The sequence below is a fragment of the Vidua macroura genome, chromosome 5 (genome assembly GCF_024509145.1).
Source record: "Vidua macroura isolate BioBank_ID:100142 chromosome 5, ASM2450914v1, whole genome shotgun sequence".
Classification (NCBI taxonomy): Eukaryota; Metazoa; Chordata; class Aves; order Passeriformes; family Viduidae; genus Vidua; species Vidua macroura.
Window position 1 is genome coordinate 12,580,279 of NC_071575.1, and position 23,802 is coordinate 12,604,080.

At 42.9% G+C, this 23,802-nt stretch overlaps 2 protein-coding genes across 5 annotated transcripts in view; one reads left to right on the forward strand and one right to left on the reverse strand.

Moving 5' to 3' along the window:
• ATP2B1 (ATPase plasma membrane Ca2+ transporting 1) overlaps nt 1-22,630 on the reverse strand; it is a 61,089-nt gene extending 38,459 nt beyond the window's left edge. For 2 of the 4 annotated variants that reach the window (XM_053977801.1, XM_053977799.1), the window contains exon 1: nt 22,229-22,278. The gene's annotated coding sequence lies outside the window, so the exon portion shown is untranslated. Of the gene's footprint in view, nt 1-22,228; nt 22,294-22,569 lie in introns of those variants that run through there. The other 2 variants (XM_053977800.1, XM_053977802.1) reach the window with 2 other exon arrangements.
• Nucleotides 21,458-23,070, forward strand: LOC128807231 (translation initiation factor IF-2-like). The gene is made up of 2 exons (XM_053977428.1): nt 21,458-21,563; nt 21,704-23,070. Exons 1-2 carry the CDS (start codon nt 21,458-21,460, stop codon nt 23,068-23,070), a joined length of 1,473 nt encoding a protein of 490 aa, XP_053833403.1.
• Nucleotides 23,071-23,802: the final 732 nt, after the last annotated feature.

A 23,802-nucleotide genomic window follows, 5' to 3' on the forward strand; every position in this document is an offset into this window, starting at 1 on the left:
ATTGCTAAGGGACTGTGTTTTGTTACCAGACAAAGACACTAATTCAAACCCATAACCCATTAAACAAAGGTTAAACCACTTTGCCAGTGTTGGAAGTTCAACAACATCATAAGCTTCTGTAGTTGGACTGGAGAAAGGAAAAGCTCTAAACAGAAGTCTACATGTAGAGATACTTACCAAAGCATGAAGAGACTACAGATTACTTGTCTATTTAGTGCTACCAGAACATTCTGCACTGACCAAATTAGAAACTGCAACATGTTTTTTGAAGTGTTCCTGTGGTGGCACAATTACTATCGCCCAGATGCACAGGACCTAGCATACCTTAGACCCCTATCCAAGCTTTTCCTATGATTACATTTACATTTAATACTTGCTTCACTAACCTACAAGGAAACACAATTTTCTTAATCAATATTAAAACACTTAAGTGCACTCACACCTCAGGAGTCAAAACTTCAGCAATTATGAATCCTGTATCATTCAATTTAATTTATACATCTGCTTGAACAGTCTGCATTAAGATATTGAGCATTAGCTGGTAGGATTTGACCTTCCGCAACACACTAAAACTGGGCCCTGTAATATAGGAAAGGGCTTGCAAAGTGATGATCTCAGGAAAGCCTTTGTTTAATCTAATTAGTTCAATGAATACCAGACAGATCTGCATATCAAGAAGCTGTTGTGATAAAAACTGCCCCCACATGTTTCAGTTGTCATGCCTTTTAACCTGTCTACAGCTTCAAAGATATTGAAAAAATATAATATGTTTTTGCATACTTCAGTTTGGGTTTGGGTGTGATCCACAGCTTCAAGCCATCACATTACATTGCAGGGGTCTGGGGAAGAAAGAAGGGAAGTTGTCTGCAATATTATTATAATGGAATATTATTACAATGAAGAGTAACTGCAACTGAGAAAGTAACCTGGAAATCAAACTCAAATTGACTGAGGTCTTGTGCTCCGAAGGGTCAAACTTCTTACTCTAAGAGACAGATCCTCCCACCTACTTGACAGGCTACAGAAACTCACCAGCTGTTTCACAAGGAATATGAGTGAATGCTAATGAAGCAAAACATTGATACAGAATAGTATGCATTTACAAGTCTCTGTTCCGTAAGTTAAAATGTGCCTAACTGAACAAATAGGAGTTAAGTAATTTCAGTGCCTTGCTATTGTTTTAGAGCAAACATCTCGGACAGCCTGGTTTATGAAAAGACATGTACAAGTAGACTGAAGAACTAAGAGGCAAAGGGCACGAACAAAGTTTTTAGCATACCATCTTCAGCATTAAATATGCCCAACAGTGTTGCAAAGACAAGTTTCAGTTATTAGAGCTTATGTGCTATAAACTGTAAATTCATCAAAGGTCACGACTTTTGCTTAGTTTTCAAAGAGAAATCTGATTTAATTCTGAAGCCTAATCTCCTGGGAAGCAGATGTACTTACCTATCTGAAATAAAAACTGGCCTAGATTCTGCATTGGATCTAAACACTAGTATTGTCCCTGCTCACTGCAGGGAGGTTAGACAAGATGGCATTTAAAGGTCCTTTCAACCCAAGTTATTCTGTGATTCTGTGATTTATGGCACTTAATCTAAAGGATTTCTGCTGCCTACTGTGATTGACACTTGTAGAAATAATTTCATCCATTGGTGGTTTCTTTCCTTTAAGACCCCAAATTTATTTCTTATTGAAATTATAGCAAACAAATTAGGACTTCAGTCGGTTTGGTAGTAGTACAAATTACACAGGTTCTGCATAATTTTTCTCCTGTTTCGGTAGTATCAAGGAAAAACTGTATGTCTTGAAGGTGAGTTATTATGGCATGAAGGACAAAAGTTTCTCTTACAAAGCAGCTTGGTCCACAGCCTCTGCCAGGAGCCCAGCAAGCAAGCAGACATTTTGTTATGCCATCAACCATCTGCACAGGCCTGCATTGCCCTGCCTTGTCCAAGCCATGGCCTCTCCCCACTCACTAAACAATTCAGCTCCAGCTGAAGTGACACCTGGATTAAGAAACAAGATCAGAAAGTGCTGTATAGAATAGTCTGAGTAGGAAACTATTTTATCAAGTGTTTAAACTAATCATTAGTTTTCTGAGGTAACCAAATAGATATTACTGATCCAAAAATAGACAGACTGATGGCAATAAGAAGGGCTCCAGAAAAACCTATGACCACTTTCAAGAAACATCAGACTTTGAAACATACTGGAAAATCCCAGAGGACAAAAGCAATGTGATCATCATTAAAGAAAGCAACAAGTGTTCCATGTGTTTGAAATACTAGGCTTTCATAGTCATCTATTTCATATCACATTGCTGGCTTGTCCACAAGATGACAAACACTTAAGACAAAACCATGCACAAGTGTCAAGTTTGTAACCACTTTAAACACTTTTCTGCAGTCCACAGCTATGAGCAACACTCAGGCAGCTTCTCTCTTCTCCACCCACAGGCCCTGAAGATTTCTTCTCTGTACTTGTTTTCCTAAGCACATCTACTTTCTGCTCTGTGATGACACTATAAACTAAAGGCTACATTCAAGAAGACTGTTTGCGATACAAGATTACTCCAGTTTAAGGCTATAATCCCAGTGGAAAAAAAAAAAAAAAAAAGTTTTAACCTCTAGATGGGATTCTGTCCCATCCAGAATCATTTTGAGTGTTTTCAAGCGCCTAAAATGCATTTGCTGTGTGTGTCATCTTCCTCATCTAACTTCAGGTGAGTGAAGCTGCCAAAATTTTGACTAAGGCAGCTGATGGCCGAAGGCAAACCTGCTGGTGTTTAAAATGCAAGGAAAAAAAAAATATTTGCCCAAAGTCCAGCAATATTCTCCTTTCCTTCAGATCCATTGAGTTCTGAAAAAGATGACTGAGGATTTCAAGTCTCTTTATCCTGCACAGTTTAGGATAATTATGCTGTAAACTAAGTTCTTTTAACAGATCTGTCATATTAATAGCTAAATATATAAACCTAAAAGTGGGGGTTTTTTGAAATGTAGTAAAGTCAACCATTAACAAATATTCATATTACTAGGTTCGTTAACAACTTACCACACTTTTCTCATCAACATTTGTCAAAACCATATTGACAAAAATGACAAGACAAAGCTGAAGTTTTCTAAAAAAAGATAGGGTAGTAACATGGCAACCAACTCACTAAAATTATGCATCATAAGACTACAACAGAGTTTACTGGCACTCCCAAAGTGCAAAATGTGTTCTGGTCACAAACCCTGACAGGTGTGTGTTAAATGAGGCATATGACATCACTATATGCAACTAAGTTTCAAGTAAAGGTAAAGTGAGATGGTATCAAATTTCATCCAACAGAGATGGAGCTGGATTCCTGGATTTCAGATACTTGTTGCATTTAGAGCTCAGTGCAATGCATCCAGCTGGTCAGTTCTGAAAATGTCAGCAAACCAGCAGCTGACTTCTTCAGTTATTCCTACAGGTATGACTTGTCTTGAGAAATCTTTTCACCTTTTTTTCACAGAACTTATATTTACCATTTCATCCTGATTTGAATTCTCACCATTTTTTCTTTCAGAAAGTATTCTTTTATGCTAGTATCCATTTATGCAGAGCAGTAGGCTTTTGACTGTGATCATGCTTCATGACATCAAAGAGATGCAAAAAGCTCTTTAGATTTATGAGCCTTCAGGCAAAAGGCAAAAGTCCATTCTTACCTGATTTTTCTTGTATTCAGAAAGCTTCAAAGAAATTTAAAATTAGTCTTAAAACTACTAGGAAATATTTATGCCTATGAGATTGAGCTGAAATGCTTCCATAAAGACATTCTGTATATAACTAATTCCTTTCTATTAGAGCAATAAAATTAACTTTGGCAAAATTTTAAGGCTTTTCTTGCTACTTTGTACTATCTTACAGCTAAGTATAAACAGTATCACAAAATTGTCTATACGCTCATTGAACCGTAAACAGATAATATACAAATTGTGATATTAATGTGGCAAAGGATCCATTTATGATCCTCAAAATCACCATTCTAACCAAGCAAGGGTCTGGAATGTAAGAAAATAAAACAAAAACCTCAGGTCTGGTCACCCATCTCAATGAGCCCACACTATGATGCTAAATTGGATATATGTTTTGTCCTCTTGTGGTCAAAGTTTAAGGAGCTTCCCTCTTGTCCTATAACAAGCCAGTTTGAGAACCTTCAACTTCAGATTTTTCACAAGCCTTTTGGAAATACCAGACCACATTATACCCTTATCCTCAAACCCTCAATGAGCCTTACTTCTTCAGAAACCTATAGTTTGAAAGCTATGCTAGATTCCCCTGAATGTCATTAATTCCTGCCTGCTAAAAATACACTAAATAAACTGGCTAAAAGAGTAATTCTGAGAAAATCCCTTTCAAAAACTGCAATTATGTTTGCCATCTTCTCTTCCTAAGGAGACAGAGAGTTTTTAAATTCAAATATCATAACTAGTTCACACTTGAGCAGCACTTTAAGAAATACTTCACAACTTTGCTGCTCCTGTTGGTTATGTCAAGAGGTCATGGGGTCCTTTTGGTCCACGTTTTCTTTTGTTTGGTAAGGGTTTTTTTACCTCAATATTTGAATTTGAGAATCCAGTGTACAGTTTTGCAGAAATACAAGAGTGAAGTCTCTTGAAAAATTATTTATTATGACTAAACTGGTCATCCCTTTAGCTCTTTTTGATAAGTTTTGAGAGCTTAGCTCACTAATCCATTCTACTGGGCCTCCTCTTTCTGATGCACTGTAAGAAGTATGTTCAATATGCTTCACCTCATGGTATTATCTGACATACTTTACGATTTTGTAAGGCTACATATTGCTTCATCCTTCAGGGACATCCCTAGTTTCAAAACTAGTCTTTCCTCATGATAATACTTTCCCATCTCTCTGATGTCTGACAGCCACTTAAAGGCTAAATTGTCATGCTCCCTGCATTGGCACACACTTCTAGCTACTCCAAAGTTTCTCATTTATGCAGGGTTGGTTGCTGGTCTGGGGTTGTTTTACACACATTGAAGCATTACTGCAATATAGCTATTGGCACTTCTCTGTAGAATCAGTGATCAGTACACACATGACAATCCCATGTCCACCATCCAGTAAAAGATAATCAACACTTCTCTCAGGAGTTTGTTTCCTAAACATAGACAGGGTATATATAAGCAGTGTTAGTAGACAGAATGCACACAGCTGAGATTCCCATCACAGCACTTTGTAACTCTAACAAAGCAGCAAGTCTGTTGCATCCTCAGGTGACCAAAGGTATGGCTGTGCTACAGTGACATGTTGTAACACTCCCACTCACAGAGGTCCTGAAGCAGCTCTCATTATTTGACACTAACAACACTGCAACTTACACCTGCCACCCTTATCCTTTTGCATTGGGAAAAGCCATCGTCTCTGCCAACTGCATTAATGAAGTAACAGAGTATGGGAGCTCTGCTGTTGCAACAGGCACACAGGCAACCTCGGGCCTGGAACACACACTTGTGTGCTTCTCTACTCTTCTTTACAGCACCTCAGCCTCTGAGGGAAGGTATTTCATTTTGGGTCCTCTTCTAAGTCAATCTCTCATGGGATATATACAGCACTCCAAACAGTTTTGGCACTTCTTCCTTTGCTAATGCTTTTTTCTTTTTCACTTTTTTGTTTTGTTTTGTTTTGTTTTCTCCATGTACTTGTATGATCTTTAAAAACAAATAATTTTTTTCCTAGTCATGAAATCTGCCCCCTTCCAGGATCCAAGGAGCAAGAAAGCACCATGCTGTGGTCCCAAGCCTGTACCCTTCCACTAGCTGTGATGGTAGCCATGGTTCTACACCTGTGAGTCGGCTACTTGTAGCTGTGTGGTACAGAAAGCTGTCATCCAAAAAGGATCTCCCCCACCTCAGTGGAAAAATTTAAATAGCAGCATTTCAACTGTCTGAACAAGTTTTCCCACAAGACACCAGGAGGGGTTCATTTATTTGTAGAAATCATACAAGCAATGTGGATATGCCAGCTTAAGATACAAGACACATTCAGGTAATGCTAGAAGCCTCTTTATCATGGAACTATATGGTTGCCACCTTTAAGACAACATTAAATCTCCCTTCAAGGGAAGGTTCTTCTTCCCTCTGTTATTTCAAGTTGCAGTGGGTTGAGCAAACCCAGGACACAAGTCAACTGACTTGCCACTAAACCATAGCATGGTACATAACTTTTCAGTGAAGGGCAGACAATGTTTGCTTAGACTGAACAGCAAATTCACATGACTGTCAGACAATGGCTCAAGCAGTTTTAGTAAATTTGATTAATTTCTCCATTTTGGTAGGCTATATAAAATTGCTATACAAACTGGCTATGTGCAATTAATAATCACATCTTCGTTTCTGAAGTCTTCAGTTGTGAAGTACTTCATTGTGCATAACTCTTTAGGTTTCTGAGATTACAAAGACATCAGTGCTTGATTAATTAATTAGAAAAAAGAAAGCAACTCAGGAAAAATGCAAATAAAACCATGCTCCATGATAATATTTATAAGTTCTCTGCCACACAATAAAGAAAATCCCTTCTCCAGTTCCCATAAGCCAAAGGCCTTAAGTCTTCACTAGCACTTTGCAGACAGCTCTGTTTCCAGTCTAATCAGCAAATTATGAGGTGAGCTAGGTGTCTAATTTAGCTCTGGCACAACTCCCCTAGGCAGGGAAAGGCTATGCCTTGAAGAACTTCATCACAACCAGCTGAACCTACTCTGTGCTGAGGATCAGCCACCAGATTCCCTTCACTCCCCTGCCCTATCAAAACACAAGGCTAGCAGAAGTAAAGTGGTGAACCAGCAGGCACTCAGATGCCTGCAGCATAGCTGCCTTTGGCACGCACAGCGAGGTGTCACTCTTCTGATAAGGTAGCTCTGAATCCTCAGTAGCAATTGCTAGTTTAACAAGCTTAATATTTGTCCTTCCAAAAGATGGTATCTGGATTGAGACCCTAATGTATTTAGCACAGATAAGTGCTCATAGTTCAGCTGCAGCTGACCCTCAGGGCCAAGAGCCTACCCACCCATGAAGACTACAGGTCATCATTCTGTCTCAGCAAAGTCGGACATATTTTGTTCCTTCTACACAAAGCTACTTCCCACAAGTGTTTGTTTTACAGTGGCACATTGTAACAGTTTGCAACTTTAGCAATCACGTTGTTTCTAGTAATACCAAAAGCATACAGTGTTTCCGAAGAAAGGGAATTGGGAAAGGCAGTATCAGCTTCTCCACTCAAGTGACAAACTTGAAGCATCCTGCTGAATTTCTGCATGTTATAACTGCAGATGGCATAAACTCTCTAAATAACCAAGATTTGTATGTTCAGCTCACTGCTTCCAACAGACTTCCCCAAAGGACCAGTGCCATTGCACATCTGAGTGTACCACACCTTGGCTCAGCATGAGATTCTTTCACTATACAGCTGAGTAGAGGCTCACAGACCAACCCTTGTTAAGTCAGAAGCCAACTATATTTTTAATCTAAACCCTGCAACTCACAAATTTCTCTTATGCAGCATGGAGGTAAAGCAGAGTAAAGAAGACACGAGCTTCCTCTAGCCTGAGGCTAATGATACATAGTGAAATGCCTGTTTCCCCAGTGGGGGGAAGTGACTGAGAAGATCAAGTATTGTGAAACAAACAAAAAATGACGCAGCACCATGAAGTAAAATATAGCGCAAATTACCCAAACTCCCACAGTTAGGGACTCAGTATTTCTGAAGGTAATTTTGGGAGATTCCTTCTCTGGTCCTATTGGTCCACTTTCCTAAGCAAACTCCTGTATCCCCGTTTTCCTCAAAGGATGCCATCAGCTGGTTTCTCAGCACTTTTAATAGACCTTTAAGCTTGAAGGACATGTAGCATTTGGACAAGAGAAAGCAGACTACTAGGAAGCAGCTGTACTAGGACTGTTCTCCAAAAACCTGCTTTTCAGTCCCATTAAAGATGATTTATTTTAATTAGTTTGTCAAGGGAAATATAGAAAGAAGCCATCTGAAAACCTCTATAATTAAGCATTATTTTAGCAGCCTTTAAAAAAAAAAATCCTACCCACTGTTTACAAGACTTAACAAAAACTGGTTCAAGTATGTAATTCTGCTAGTAGCAAGTAGCAGACTTGTTATTCACACTTTCAGATCTGAGGTAAAGAAAACACTGGTAAGGAAGTTGAAGTGAAACTTAATGAAAAGTCCTACACAGTGAAAACCAACCATACACCTCATATCAAATTTGTTATAAATTTGGGTCCTTTTAAGTTACGCACTAACTCAAATCTGTACACTGTGACAAGCAGATTGACAGCCCAGTTCTACCATGGTCTGTAACCTATTAACTTTTTAGTTTGATTTCACTTCCATTATTTTACAACATTTGTTTTCCATTTCCCCCTTTTCTCAAGGAAAGAGATGCTTGAAGAGAGACAAAAATTTATACCAATAGACTTCTAAATCTCCATGTTTATTCAGACATAGCAGCACAGCTTATAAAAAATGTTGCCAGTTCACCTTCAGACAAAAACCATCCATTATACTGAACGTTTATATGTAGTTTTGTATGTTGCACTCAGACTTGTTACCAGTATCTAGTAGCTTGCTCTAGGTTACTAAAAGCAAGTTGCTACTTTGTGTGTCATACCCCTACCATAGGAGTCAAGATTTTTGCACATGTATCCATTGCCTTTGAAACCTTCTGCTCTAACCAATACAGCATGAAATTAAGGTAGAGGTTGGTTTGTTTAGGGTTTTCTTTGGGGGGGGTGGAATAACTAATTTTGTTGGTGTTTGAGCAGTTATCTAATAAAGGAAGTCAGCAATGTGATCAAAGAGTATACAGTCAGAATCCAGAATCAAACTAAGTGTAAAAGAACAAACAATTTTAGGCAATTACACAGCTGTCTATCAAAGTCACAATCTAGTTTGATGTGTGATGCTTCAGGCACATAATTAAGCTAAACAGTTTAAGACAGCTTTCTTCCTTAAAACTGAAAAAGCAGGTAGTTACTAAAACTTTACCTTGTTGTTGAGCAATTATTATTAAAATAAGCCATCAGCTGTCACAAAGTATTTTTCACAGAGCAAATATTTTCAAGTATTTAAACAATTGCATCATGGCAAAATTGCCCACAGGAAGCCTAAACCAAGCTATTTTATTATTTTAAGATATTTTAAGATCAGGATTCTCTGACTCTTTAATTTGGAGATTTCTGAAATGTACTATTAGATATTCCTAAAAAATTGATGCATTTTCCTGTCCATGGAGAATCCTCCATTGTTCTTGTTTGACAAAACCAGGGTTGAAGGCAGACATTGCCAAGCTAAATTTAATGGCCTATATTATGGAGGTCCACAATTTTTGATTTACTTGTCAATTTACATGATTAAAATGGAACTTTGGACTTCAAAAAAAAAAAAAAAAATATTAAGCATGGCAGTAAAACTCTAAATTCGGATCATAAACCAAGTCACAGGGATAAACTTCAGGAACTTAATCCACCATAGCAGGGGGAAGAAGAGTATATTTGATAGGGGGAATGCACTTGCTGTGAGAAGACTACTTGTTCTAACCTCTGTGTGAAGGCCTGGGCAGCTGTCTGGTTTTTTACAGCCAGAAAGCCCTTTCTCAGTACAGCAATGCCTGTAGACATCTGCAGACAGCCACAGGTACACCCAAAGAGAAATTCAACAGGAAGAACTACAGTGGCTGCACTGAATTCTTAACTGAGTTTGCACAGTATTTTTACTGTTCTGGAATATTTGACAGTTATGAATTATACAAGTAAAGTGTCTGGACAAAAGACTAGAAATGTATCTGACAAGGTCAAAAATCCAGAAAATCTCCTCAGACTTCACAACCAGAAGTCAGACTCCACATCACAAGGCTCAAAGGTTCTTGTTCAGAGATGTTTTGAACTGGCAAATAGTAAAAAGGCAGTTTGGGTTATTATTCCACTTATCTGGTTACTGACCAGTATATTAGGGTAGGTTACCCTTTTGGTTCTCTGAAGCTGTCACTGAATTCCACAAACTCAGAGCAGTAGTATAGTAGAATAATAATATCAGAAAGCAAGATAACAGAATGAACTGCATTGGCATGTAAAGATGTCTATTGACTTTCAAGGGCAATTGTTTTGATTATGTTCATAACACCTATATATATATACCAAGACTTCATTCAAGCCTAAACATCTTCCATTCTGGCTGAGAATTTTTGTATTGAATATCTCTTCACATAGAAAGAAACAAGTAGTCTCAGAATAAGCAAATAAAGGTATATGGCACTCTAATTTATGGAAGTAGATAACTTTTATTTCCCAATGTGAGGCTTCTAATCATAGCTCTTCATGTACATATAGAACAGAATACCTATAAAAGTGGAGCTTAGATGTATAACTAGATGTACAAGTATTTTAATGGATAGCCCCATCCAATTGTTGATACACAAAAACAGATCAGACTACAATTACAAAGGTATATACAACACCAGTGTTTACCATTATAGCAGGAGATAGCATCTGAGACACCTGATTGGCTTTCAGCAACTATTTGTTGACCCATTTTTCAGGAAAATCCCTCTTCTATTCATTAAACTGTTCTTAACTCAGAATTACACATAGGCATTTTTGTAAGAGGTGCTACTCAGCTATTTAAGCTCATGAAAGCTACTTATGCAGAGCCAGCAGAGGGAGTACAGACATCATTTTACTTATCAGCCGTGAAAAAGATACCTTGTAAGAAAGCACTAAAAGAGCTATGCCTGCAAATCTAATGCACTTCGTTTAATGCAGGCCAAGAACTTCCTCAGTCTTTCATAGACATGTATGTCACTGGGCAGTAGACTTGGTGTTTTGTTTCTGATCTTCAACCAGCTGTCACATCTTAAAAGTCTCATCTCTGATGAATGGCAGGAGCAATTCTAACAGTATTAACAAGTACCATAATGTCTGATGCTTCAAATGCATTTAAAAAAGAAAAAAAAGCATCCAAAAAACTCAACAACCAAAACTGTCATATAGCTGTAATTCAAGTTTTTATTCCTATGGATTCCACTGTTTCTCAGTTTCTGAAAAAATAAACCCTTTTGGTTGTGCATTTCTTAGAAAACAACTTCAATTGGAAGACAAGCTGAAAGACTCAGAATTCAAGACAGCCTCAAGCAAAGGAGCCCTGAAGGCACATAGCAGTGTTGGACTAGAAGGTAACAAACAGTGAACCTTTCTGCTGATATTCACAGATGCACACACCTCTTGGCAAATCTGGTTTTGCACAGCCTTTGAGGCAAGAGTCCTGCTGCTTTATTTAGCATTTCCATTGATCAATCTGCTTTCGAGTTGACAATTATGACTGAATGGTGTTGACACAGTGGTGGCTGTGGAAACACTTTTGGAAACAGAAATAGGCTTTGAGCAGACAGTTTGATAGCTTGTTGCCATCATCTCATAGATGCAAACCCAAAACTCTAGGCCAGCATACCTTGGTATGAGGTATGAGACAACATGCCTTCCTGGCAAAAAACTCCACAAACAGATACCCACATTTTTTAGTCTACAAAATTGACTGGATTTTTTTTTTTTTCTTAAATAAAGTTCACATTTCTTAACTTGCTGATATGAGGTTAAGCTAATATAAAATTCTTTCCAATCTTAAGCATTCATAAAATAGTTTTTTGGGTGGTTATTTCTAAGTTTCACTATTTAGAAGTCTGCATATGAGAAACTCATACAAGTGCAATAAATGCCTTTGTCTTAAAGTTTCCTCTTCCAGAACAGCAAAACACTCCCCTCCCAAAGATAAATTTCCATCATCTTAAACTTCACATGAACTTTAAAAAGCTTTGACAGCTTTAATCATTAGATTTTGATTACTATCTACCGAAGAAGAATGTGCCTGTAGCTACATAATTTAGCCTTCACTTGTTTCAGGTTTTAAAAATAGAAGAACCACCCTTCAGCAAATCAGATGGCTGTTTCTTCTCCTCATCTACAAGAAAGTGGTGTTCACTCCTCAGCTTCATTTTCACTTGGCAGATTCACAAAATTAGTAAGTCAGAGTGGGCTGAACTGGTTCCCATCTTACAGAGCTTACATGATATTTTATAGCTGATTAAAAAGTTTTACCTCTATCATGCAACAAAGCCACCTCACAGTTTTGCTGTTGAAATTCAGAGCTCCTGCAGTGTTCTCTATTTGTGTGCTGTGCCTGGGTGGTTCCCAGGACTCCAGCTAGGCTGCTCAATACTTTTTATGCAGAGCAATTACAGCAAGGAAAGCCATGCTTCTTCCATCACAAACATGGTGTGTTCAAGTGTCAGGATGCATACCAACCACTCTGATCATTCCTTACTTCCCCAAGTTATTGCAGTCTCTTGTGACAACAGTGAAGTTCCTGCAGGTACACGAAGTCTTATACAGATACTAAAAATTATTTTTTTTTCCAGCAGAATGGTTATCTAACCAGATTCACCACAGATAATCCAATGCCAGTGCCAACTCCAAACAAGGCACAAAACTACACTGAACCTGCTTGGGTGAAGCAAATATGAAACCATACTCGCAGGAAATATAACACAAATTCTAATTCATCCGGCAACTAGAGCCTTGCTAAGCTCCCAACTAACTATGTTTATAACACACTTCACATATGAGAGGCTGACATTAGGGTTCTAATCAGCAAGTTAAGATACATGATCCGTTTATATAAAGTAAGTAGGGTGTGGAGGAAAGGGCTGAAAAGCCCCTTGAAACATGAGCATCCTTCCTCTTGGTGAAGTTTCTACAGCAAATTCCACAGAATTTTATACTTTAGAATTACTACAACTGCCTTTAAGGATCGACAGAGGCTTGTCGTTATCTCAGTTTTTAACCTGAAACCCTTCCATTTAGTACACAGCTGAACAACTACTGATTCTAGTATTAATCACTCCCCATGATTTAGTACTTCAATAATTGGTAATAGCATGCAGCAGATGCAAGAGCTTTATTAAAAGTCGGTGTTGAAATTGTGCTCTTCCCCATCACCTGTTTTCACCACCTGAAGGGTCTATCTCCAGTTCTGAAGCCTGTGTGCATTTTGTGAGTTAAAACTTTACATTCCTTCCATCATACACAAGATTTACCTGACCAAACGGGAACACCTACCTCAAAGGTAGGCACTTCAGGCACTTTTTGTAAATAGGCAATGGTTAAATTAAAACATATATCAAAATATTAAATTTAGCCACCTAGGACATGATCTAAAATAGTCACATGCATCTCATCTTAGATGCGCTTGCGTCGCTTCAGCAACAGAAGCAGCCCAGAGTGACTAGTTTCAGTTTTTTAAGACGCTTATGTAAGTGGCCAGGATTGCTCTGCCAAAGTTAAGCACAGTCGGCTGGGCTGAACTCACATATCAAGCAGCTGCACTACCATGTCAGAGCCGGAGGAAGGATGTGGCTTCACAGTTAGTTTAGGAATACCCAAGCCTGTGCTACTGCCAGAAGGTACAGCCCTGCGCCAGCACCGCCACTCACCTGACCTCAAGGTCAGGGGACAGCCCTAGAAGAGAACCGGTGACAAGCAAGACAGCAGCAACACCAGCGGTTCCTCCTGAAGGTCACACAGTGACAGGGACTGCCCCTTCCAGCCAGCACAGGCCTCACCAGCTCAAGTCAATCATGGAAGCTCTTCTCCACACCCCCACGCTCATCCTGGGAAAAAGACAATCCTAGCTGCACCTTTCCTGCAAGGCCCCACTACAGACCATCACCAGGGTCCCTCTTTAGCCTTCCCCCTTCCAGGTCAAACAAAGCCACGTCACTCTACTTCCCTCCACATACTGCAGGACAGCCCCTCATCGACTGCCAGGAGAGGTGCAAAACAAGGCACCATTTTTGGATGTGGCCTCACAAGCATGACTAAAGGCAAAACTCACTGGTCACACTCTTGCTCATGCTGCCCAGCATGGGCCAGTCCTTGCCAGTACAGGAAAGCCTTGCAGCTGGCTCAGGCTCCCCGTCCTGCAGGGTGGCCAAGACCTTTCCTACAGGCATCCTCATCCCCATGGTAGGGTACAGGTGCCAGCCAGCCTCAGCTCTCCTGTTCACCCTCACTCCAGGAATCTAGGCCATGCAGTAGCCCTAAAACCACGTCACCATTTTCAGCTACTGCCAACTGTGACAGTGAAGGGGAAAGCCCATCAGAAGTGTTTTTACTTTGTCAGCTCAGTAATGCTCAGGAGAGACCTTGGGCAGCTCCTCATGAGGAGCTTGAAATTGGCCTGTTTTACAATTGCTGAAATTTACAATCGCTGCCTCAAAGTAACATGTATTAACTTTGTCCAGTTCAAAGTATTTTGTCCAGGGTCATATACACAACCTCATCCTCCATAAGAATTTTTGTGGACTTAGATTTGACTATCAATAGAAGATAAATATAAAGCTTTGAGCCTATGCAAATTCAGTGCTGCAGTTTTGGAATGAGAGGTTAATCTGTTAATAATGTTACAGCTATCTTCCCAAAAAATATTAAGTACTCCTCTCAAGCATACATCCCGTGTATTTTTCCATCTGGTAAACCAATTTCCTGTGTTAGAAGGTAGCACAACACAGCTTTAGAGTGTCAGACTTCTCACAACCAAGACAACTTTTTCTAAATCATTTTGCTAATATGGTTTGAGGAGCTGCTGTCCAGTGCCTGGCAACACAAGGATCAACAAGAAAAAAAGAAAGCCATACACAAATTATTCACTCACAGGCAAGACTTAGCATGTAACACTGCTTTATATGCTGGCATCTAATTTTGGATGTGTGTTTGTACCAAAGTTCTTTCAAAAGGCTCCCATAACCTGGTATGCATTGCAGAGTGAATAACTACATGAAGGATAACTCCACTAAGTTAGTGCCTCCACTACCAGTAAACAACACACATACACACAAATCCAGCGAAAGAGACCATGCCTTTCTCAAATCCCAGACAATTTAGTCCTTTATTCCCAAATCTCTTTTAACTCACTTAAGAAATACAGCTCTACTTTAGGAACAAATCCTTAGATCTGCGGTCACCACAACAAGATCCACCTATTATCAAAATGCATCTGAAAGCAGACTCTGTGAAGATGTCCAGATGTTTCATATGCAAAGCAAACTCATTGCAGAATAAGAAAAATCACTGTCAATGTTAACTGTGCAGATTTCAGAGCAGAAGTAGGTGAACACAAACTGTAATGATTTGTGTTATTAATAAAGCAGAAGTAAAGCAGTTGTGCTAGCAGTGGTAAAGCACCTTCCCTACTCTCTCCAGCTGCCAGTCTCAACTATGCATATTTGAAAGCCATCTGGCACAGACCCCTGACAACCGGTTTAAATAATTTCATGTTTCATACAACCTCAACTGAATGAGGCTGGTAGACACTACTCTAATTTAAGTATTGATTTGCACTATGTTCCATAGGCTTCATGAAGCTGTGCACCAGCTTCATTCCCAAGCGAAGAAAAACTTGCAGATCCAAGCAACATAAAGCAAGTTGAAGTGCAATATCAATACTGATAGCAGTAGCACCTGGATGGAAGTGAAAAAATTCCTGTTCAATATGCATATTAAGATCCTGATCTACTATCTGCTCCATATAAATAATCAGAAGAGATTCAAAAATACCACCCTTTCTTAAACAGTTTAAGGCCTAACCATACCTGCCATCTTTTCTACCCATTTATTGTTACTATCTACTCAGTCTTCGCTATGTAAAAACATCAGAAAGCAAGTCTGGATGCTCAACAAAAACAAAATTTCTTTTACTCCACTGTAGTATCAGAAACCACCTAGGCATATAATTCTTGTGTTTAAACCCAAATATACTTTTATGGAACACCATAAAAGTTTAGTTGAGTGCCAGTTAAAAACTGGCGCTCAAACCACTCTCCCATCTACTGTCAATACAATAACTTCAAGTTCTCCCATATGAAAAGGTTAATACTCTCCAGGGAATGGTTTCACATGACTACTGCACAAGGAGGAGCATTCCCAACCACCAATCCAAAGACTCATGTTGCTTTCCTCATGTGAGCCTCGCTTCTCACCTTGAAGAAACCAGTTTGTGCACAAAGATTGTGTAACAAACCATCTAGTGATGCACTGAGTAGACTCAAAGTGGCAGAGCTAACACAAAAGAGGGGGGAATTATTGCAGTTAGCCTAAGACAGAAATGAAAGTAGCCATGAGGTCACTTCAGCCAGCCCATGAAACTTTGCACTCACAGTGACAAGCCAAATAGGCAATTACAAATTATCCTCGCTCTGTCCCCAGCCTCTTGGGTTATGCTGATCAACCAGCAGCTTCAGAAGGCCATCATAAGAGTCTGATAAAACTTTGGAATATTAAAAAAGCATCAAACATATTAACAGAAGTGACTAACACATATTTTGATAGGGACTTAAATGATTCCTATGTCTTGAAACACCTTCCATACAAAACCAAATGTTTTCCAAGCTTTTGGAGAGTCACAGTGACCACCTTCAACTTTTTAGAACACTCTATAATAGTGTTTTAAAAAAGTGTGTTGCAGCAACAAGACTTCTTTATTGCTAGTGGCCTAAGTTCCTTATTGAAATAAAGGCCATAACACTATGGTTATTTCTTTCTACAGTGGAAAAGCTCCACCAAACACAGCTAGTGACTCTTCCTCCTATCCCCATATGGAGTCACCAATTGTTTTATTTAAAATCTAGACAGAAGCCAAAATATACACCACAAGCAACACATCCTTGTATTTGCAGAGACACAGGGGCAATCCTGAAAGAGCCATGCAGACAAGCCACAAGTCACTGGTCAAATAACAAGTGCAGAAAAAGTTATGTGATTTCTATATAAGGGCACATCTGTAACACTCCACCGAAGACCACTTGTGTTTCTTTCACTGGTGTATGTAATGTAAAGGTGATTAATTTCATCTTTGATTAAAAATCTTAAAATTAATATGAAAGTTTAAGTTTTAATGATGACGTAAGCAGGAAAAGAGCACAGCACTGTAACCCTTGGGGTGCGTCCCAGAAGTTAGATAGTTGCTTAAAGCAGAGCAGGCTGAATCATCTTTCCTGCCTTGACTTGGGGTTTGTTGCTATCAACTGTGCTGAGCATGGTACATCCTGGGCCTCCTCTGTACAGGACCAGACACTGTACACCAAGTGGTGAGAAACCAATAGTGTTGTTTTCCCCGCTGCTACCTTATCTTTCTGTGAATATAAGGGCACAAGTAAGGGTAGCAGATTACAAGTGATAGGCTCCAAGAAGTGTGTTTTAAGAACATGGTGTTTCCTGTGCTCATACACAATATTAAGAAAAATGAGACATGCAAACCACTGAAGTCCACTGCAAATAGGAACCCATCCAGAAAATTACCTAACTCTCATCTACAAAGCAGCATCAGAATATAGCCAGCAAGAAGCTAGGGCTACCTACTGCCAGTGCTGAGACTGGTCATGCTGTAAGTGGCAGAACCCACCAGACTTAATGGCCAGCACTAGTTTATCAAATGTCATCCTCAAAATGGATCGATGCACTCTTTAACCGAACAGTGCAGTTGCAAACACCAGAAAGGAAGAATATATTATCTTTCTCAGTCCATTCCCCTTCAAAGGCAAGGCAGATGCTATTTGTCTACTTTGTAACAGCAATTACATATTATGTCTTACTGGACAAAAAAATAAGTAATATTTATTTTTAAAGCGATTTCTGATTTATTTTTAAATGCCTCCTACATTTTCCTTAGATTTCTTCTCCCACAAGACCTTTGAAATACCAATGGAGAAAGCCTCATATCTACTTTGCAATTCACCAAAATTAAACTAATAACACCTCCTGCTGTCATCTGTCAGTTAGAGTAAGATTTATAAGTGGCAGCAGAAATAATTTTCATAACATTTACTGGAATACCAATAGCTTGAACAGACAGCTCCTTCAAAGATCCTGCTCACATCAAGTGAAATCTGTCATGAAAACTAGAAATTCATTTTAATTAACTGTATTTGAAAGCCTAATAATTTAAAAATAAAAGACAAACTGGACAGTACCATGTGTCTGTGTAGAAATTACATTCTGTCTGAGTAAGTGCAACTGTTCCAAGATGGGTTAGTCTAATATTTTGCCTGTTGATTTCATTATACATGTCACCTCCTGGAAATCTTCCTTCTATACTGCTCATTATCATTACTTACATCTTCTGTGTGAAACTGCTGAACACATTTTTATTTTTCACATGCATTAAGAGATGTTTGGAGGGCTTCATGAATAAAAAAAAATCTTACTTTTTTTATCTGCTGTTCAATTAATGAACATGGTATTTTCAGCTAACTGAACCTAAGTTAGGAGACCACTAACATTAGGTATTGAAAAGAGGTGGAATCCAATCTTTATAACAGCAAGCTATTTTGAATAAATTAGTAAATCTTAATGCTAGTGAGAAATACCCATCCTCTACATAAAGTATCATAGGGTCACTTTTTTTTTTTTTTCAAACCAGCAACAGTATCACCTCATCCTTCCTGCCTCCCTTGTTCTTTGATCTGTTAAACTTTGCAAGAAACAAAAATGTCTTCAGAGAAAATTTTACAGGTTTGAATGAAAAAGCCAAAAAAAAACCAGCTTGAGACTGTTGCACACACTCTAGAAAGCCAGTAGGCAGAGCTAATCCTAGCTTTTTAGACACAATTCTGCAATTCCTAGATGTTATCTACTTTTTAATTAAAATACTCTATAGAGAAAGATCCTTATCTCCCGAACTGCAACTTTTAACAAGTCTTATTATTACTTAAGTCAACTAGAGAATACTAGAGAATACAAATTTAAGACTATTACTGCAATTTTATTGATCCTTTTGTAATAAAGTAAGCATGAATTTCTATAACACAGATCTCTTATAGATTCAAGCAGTCTTCCTTATTTGTCAAAAGATATTTACTTTTAAATGCCCAGGACTAATCATAGCTGTTCACTATTCTGCATTAAATTTTGCTAACTGAAACCTGACTTCACCTTTAAATAAAATGTGAATCCCTTTTTGCACTAGTATTATTTTCTCTTTAAAAACAGAAAAAAACTTATATAAAAATAAAGAGTTCAAACACTGAAAGACATTAGTGAGGTCACATTTCAGTGGTAAAGAATGCCATTAATATTTAGTCTACCTTAATGGAAGAAATTCGAGTTAGAAGATACTTTAGGTTATCTTGTCTACCCTCATGTCAAGGGAGACTTTCTTGCTATGGCATGTTATTGTTTTGCCACATTCATTTTGAACTTGACAATTAATAGTAAGTTCTCAGCTCTAAAATCTTAAATGTTGGTGAAGTTAGTTCTGCCAAAGCATCTGTTTTTGAGGTGGCTTTAGCAGATCCAGCCTATGTCTCTTCCTTCTTAGTGTCATCTCATGATTACCTCCCATTTATTACATTCTTCTTTCCAAATAAATTCAAACAGCTAAAAATAAAGATAATAGAAGTAATTACTAGACCTTTGTGCCTCTGCTACAGGACACTTTCAAGTCTCTGAATTTCCTTTTAAGCTTTCCACAACAGTTTAGATGTTTGCAATTTTAACAGCTGACAGAAGTTCTCTATATTTTGTGGTCCACAAAAGAGCGACTCTCTAAAAGAGACTCTTCCTTTAGACTACAGTGGATTTCAATTTGCAGGATTACCCCCAGATTATTAGCAGAATATGCGTTACGTGAATAGGGATCCTTTCCTTGTACCATTATCTGTAGGTAATGCAATTTTGTATAAGAAACCGATGCACGGTTTACTCAATGCTAATGTGACAGAAGTCTTGTTTTCTGCTTTAAATTCCCAAAACCATTTGCTTCATATGCAACAGTAACAGTATGTGTGCTTACAAATAGTACATCCACAATTCCCTTTAAAATTAGTTTTGACTTGTATCATTTGAGCGATCCACATGGCTTTCCATGCGTTTTTCTTTGAGTGGACAGAAGTAATAATGTTGCAATTTAGCACTGACATAGGAACATTGATTGGGAAAACCTGCAAGTATCTGTACACAACACAGGATTCACATTTCCTTCAGCTAACTCAGCCTGGGTCAGTTACCATAATCATCAGTAGGAGCAGCAATAAACCGAACCACACAATGATGCTCTTCCAGACCGAAAATTTCACATGGAAGTGTATGAGTTTTTTTCCTCACTGAATTCAGTGACCACTTTTTCCACTGACACCAAGAGTTTCCATTCATTATGCCATAAGTATTAAAGCCCTAGTACATTGGAAGCTATTCCTGCCAGAAGAGCCAACAGTTTAAAGATACACGTTTACTTCTATTGGAATTCACAATTTGTGGTGTTTGGAAGAAATCCTTGAAAAGTGCCAACAAACAGCTGGAAAAAAAAAAAATGGCCCTGGCTATAGCTACAGCTACCACCTTCTGAACACATAGTGTCATGAAACAAGGAATTGGCAAGTTATCTAACCAACACCTTTCCAAGTACCAAAACACACGATTTTAACCCAAATTCATTAGGACCCAGGAATGTTTTAGAGATGCAGCAGCTTTCCTACAGGCGGTAATTTTCCAAAGGCATGCTCACTTAATTCCCCAGGAAGTCAAGATTGCCAGCCACTAATGATGAAGATATTTCACAAGTACAGTGGGCTTGGAACTTAACTTCTAAGAAGGGACATGATTTGAATAATCACCTAGCCAGTCACCTCTCAAGCACAGTGAGACGAGATACCAGCAAACATTCTCCGAATGTCGGTTTCAGACACAGCATAAGGTACTGTCACCAGCTCCTTCTCAACAGACCTTGAGAAGAAAACCTCAGCAACCAAAGTTATAAACGTACAAATACCATATATAACAAGTACTTAAGGATTTCTGTAATGTGGATCTTAAAGTGACAAAGAAAAAAAAAACCGAAATTTTGTTACTGTTCATGTCTCTCGTCATCAGCCCCAATAGTTTAAAAAGTCAAAGGTAAAAAAGAATTTGTGGAGTATGGATCGTGCACAGCACTACATAGCCGCCTATTACAGCTGAACTAATACACTGCCCCTCAGGCTGCGAACCCTGGGACAGACTGAACCACAGCTCTCCGCTCCTAAACGCTTCCCCGGGCTCAGGCTGAGCCCCTTCCTGCCCCTGGCGAACACCACTCGCACGGCCGCTCTAGAGGAAACTCTCCCGGGGACAACAGACCGCTTTTCATGAGATCTTCCTCTCGAAATCATAAGTCCTTCCGACTTCGGCCTTTAGTGACCGACCGAGGGGCTCGGCAGGAAGCCAGGGCAGACGGCGGCGTGGACACCCACCCCACTCCTCCCCACTGCGAGCGCTGCCTCCCGCACTCGGCACTGGCCAGCCATCCCCGGCGGAGGCTCCAGTCCGCTCCCGAACTCACGTGGTGCAACAGCCAAAGGTTACACGCACCGCCGGGACGAGGATGACACCGCCGTTAGAGGCGCTTCCCACCGCGGAGCGGCCCCGCGCGGGGACCGGCTCAGCCGCGGCGAAACGCCCGCGAGGGCTTCGCTTTCCCGGCACCCGAAGTAGTGCCGCATCCCTTCCTCGTCCGCGCCGGTCGATGAGCAGCCCGGCTAGGCATCGATAAATCAAACCAGCCCGTCCGCTCCGACGGAAAGCTGCGTACGATTCAACCGTGGCCAAAAACACCGCCCTGGGGGCGCAGCGGGCGGCCGAGGCCGCGCGGGTGACGGGCTCCCAGCCCCCGCGGGGCGGCGAAGTGCCCGGGATGTCGGTGTCGTGCTGCCGCAGCGGGCTAATCCCGGCTACTTAACCCGGCGGGCGGCGGGGCTGAGCACCACCTTAATCCACGACGTGAGCGCGCCCGCCCGCCCGCCAGGAGCTTGCAGGGCCGTGGCGTGCCGGCCGTGTCCAGCCGCGGGGTCCCCGACGGTGTGGCGGTGCGCTCCCGCGGCGGCTCAGCCCCGCATCCGCTGCCCTCAAGGTCACGCCGTGCTCCGGCTGCACGGTGGCGGCCAGGTGCACGCTCCGGTTACCTGCGGGGAGAACCGGCGAAAGCCCAGGAGCGCGGCATCCAGCCCCTCCGGCCGCGCCGCCCCACCGAGCGAGCCCGGCGACGGCTCGCAGCCCCGCGGCGGGAGCGGAGCAACGCTGCACCTGCCACCACGCTGTTGCCCGCCCCGGTCGGCCAGCTGTGAGGAAAGCCGCCCCGAGCCGCCGCCGCGCTTACCTCTGCGCCGTGGGGCCAACGCAGCCGCCGGTCGGGGGCCAGGACGAGGCGCCCGTAAACCTGACGCCGCCCGCTCGTTCGCTCGCCGAGCGCACAAGGTCCCCGCGCTCCCCGCCCTGCCCACGGCCGGCCGGCCCCGCCGCGCCGCCCCCGCCCTGCGGCCGCGCGAGGAGGGCGGGAGAGGGGGCGGGGGGGGTGAAGCGGCGACCGAATTGGGGAGGGAAGGAGGGAGGGAGGGGGCACCGGCGCGGGGAGAGCCGGGGGAGGAGAAGGAAGGAGGGAGGGAAGGAGGGAGGGAGGAAGGGGGGCGCGGACCGCCCGCCCCGCCCCCGTCGCCTCACCGGCAGGAATCAGCGATTCGCCCTCCTCGCGGGCGCTCCCACCGTCGCCGCCGCCGCTCCCCGGGGCCCGCCCGCCTCCTTTCCCCCGCACGCACCGGGCAGCGCCGAGCGCGCCGCCGAGCCCCTGCGCCGCAGAGCAACCGCTACAGGAGCCGGGCGCCACCGGGCAGGGCGGGGCGGGGCGGGGCGCAGCGATCCGCCCGCCTCCCGCCTCCGCCCGCCCGCCGCGGTCACTCACTTGCCCGCGCCCGTCGCCCCCTCTTCTCCCGGCGCCGCGGCCGCCGGTCCTCGCCGCCTGCGGAGTGCGGGCCACGTGACGGGGCCCCTCTCTCGGCCGAGGAAGGGGGGGGGGGGGTCTCGACGTGCGGAGTCTTCAATGGGGGAGGTGGAGGCGGGGCCCCGGTAGGCACGGCGCCCGCGGAGGCGGAGCCCCGCGCCGCTGCCCGCCCGCCGCCGCCGCCGCCACTGGCGGGCGGGAGGCTGACGCGCTTGTTTCCATGACGTCGGCGGGCGGGGCCGCGGCGTTTGATGGAGCCCGGCGGGCTTCGGGGGTCGGTGACTTTGCCACGAGCGGCTCCCGCGGGGCGGGGCGGGGGCGGGGCGAGGCGAGGTGTCGTGTCGCGTCCCTCCGCCCGTGGGTCGCGGGCCGCCGCCAGCGGGGACGCGGGCTGCCGCGAAGGGGCGGAGATCCCCCGGCGGCGGGAGAGGCCGCGGTCCCACGAGGGAAGGGCGGCCACCGTCCGGACCGGGGCGCGTCTATTGCCCCGGTGGGCGGGGGCCGTGCCTGGTGCCGGAGCCGTCCCGGGGGCGGGGGCGGTGCCGTCGGGGGAGGCGCCCTAAGGGACCGCCGGGCGCCCGGGGCGCAGTCCTCCCCTGCCCCAGGGGGCGCGGGGGCGCCGTGCAGTGCCGTGCCCGCCGTGCCGTGCCCGCCGGGGCAGGCGCGGTGTCGCCCCACGGCCTCCCCCTCCCGAGAGCAGCCGGTGGGAGCCGCGTTGGCGGCTCCTGAGCAGCGGGCGCGGGGAGCACGGTGGAGCCTGGGCGAGGCTCCGTTGTGTCTGCCGGGGTGCGCTGCAGCAGGAGGTCCCCGTTGCGTGGGGCCGCTGGCGGGTGCGGAGAGGCAGGAACCAGAGTGTCGCTCGCTGCCGACGGTGGGGATTAGGGAGCTCCGGATCCAGCCCCCCGTCAGGCGTGTCCGCCTCTCAGGGAACCCTGACAGCTCCCTCAGGAGAACGG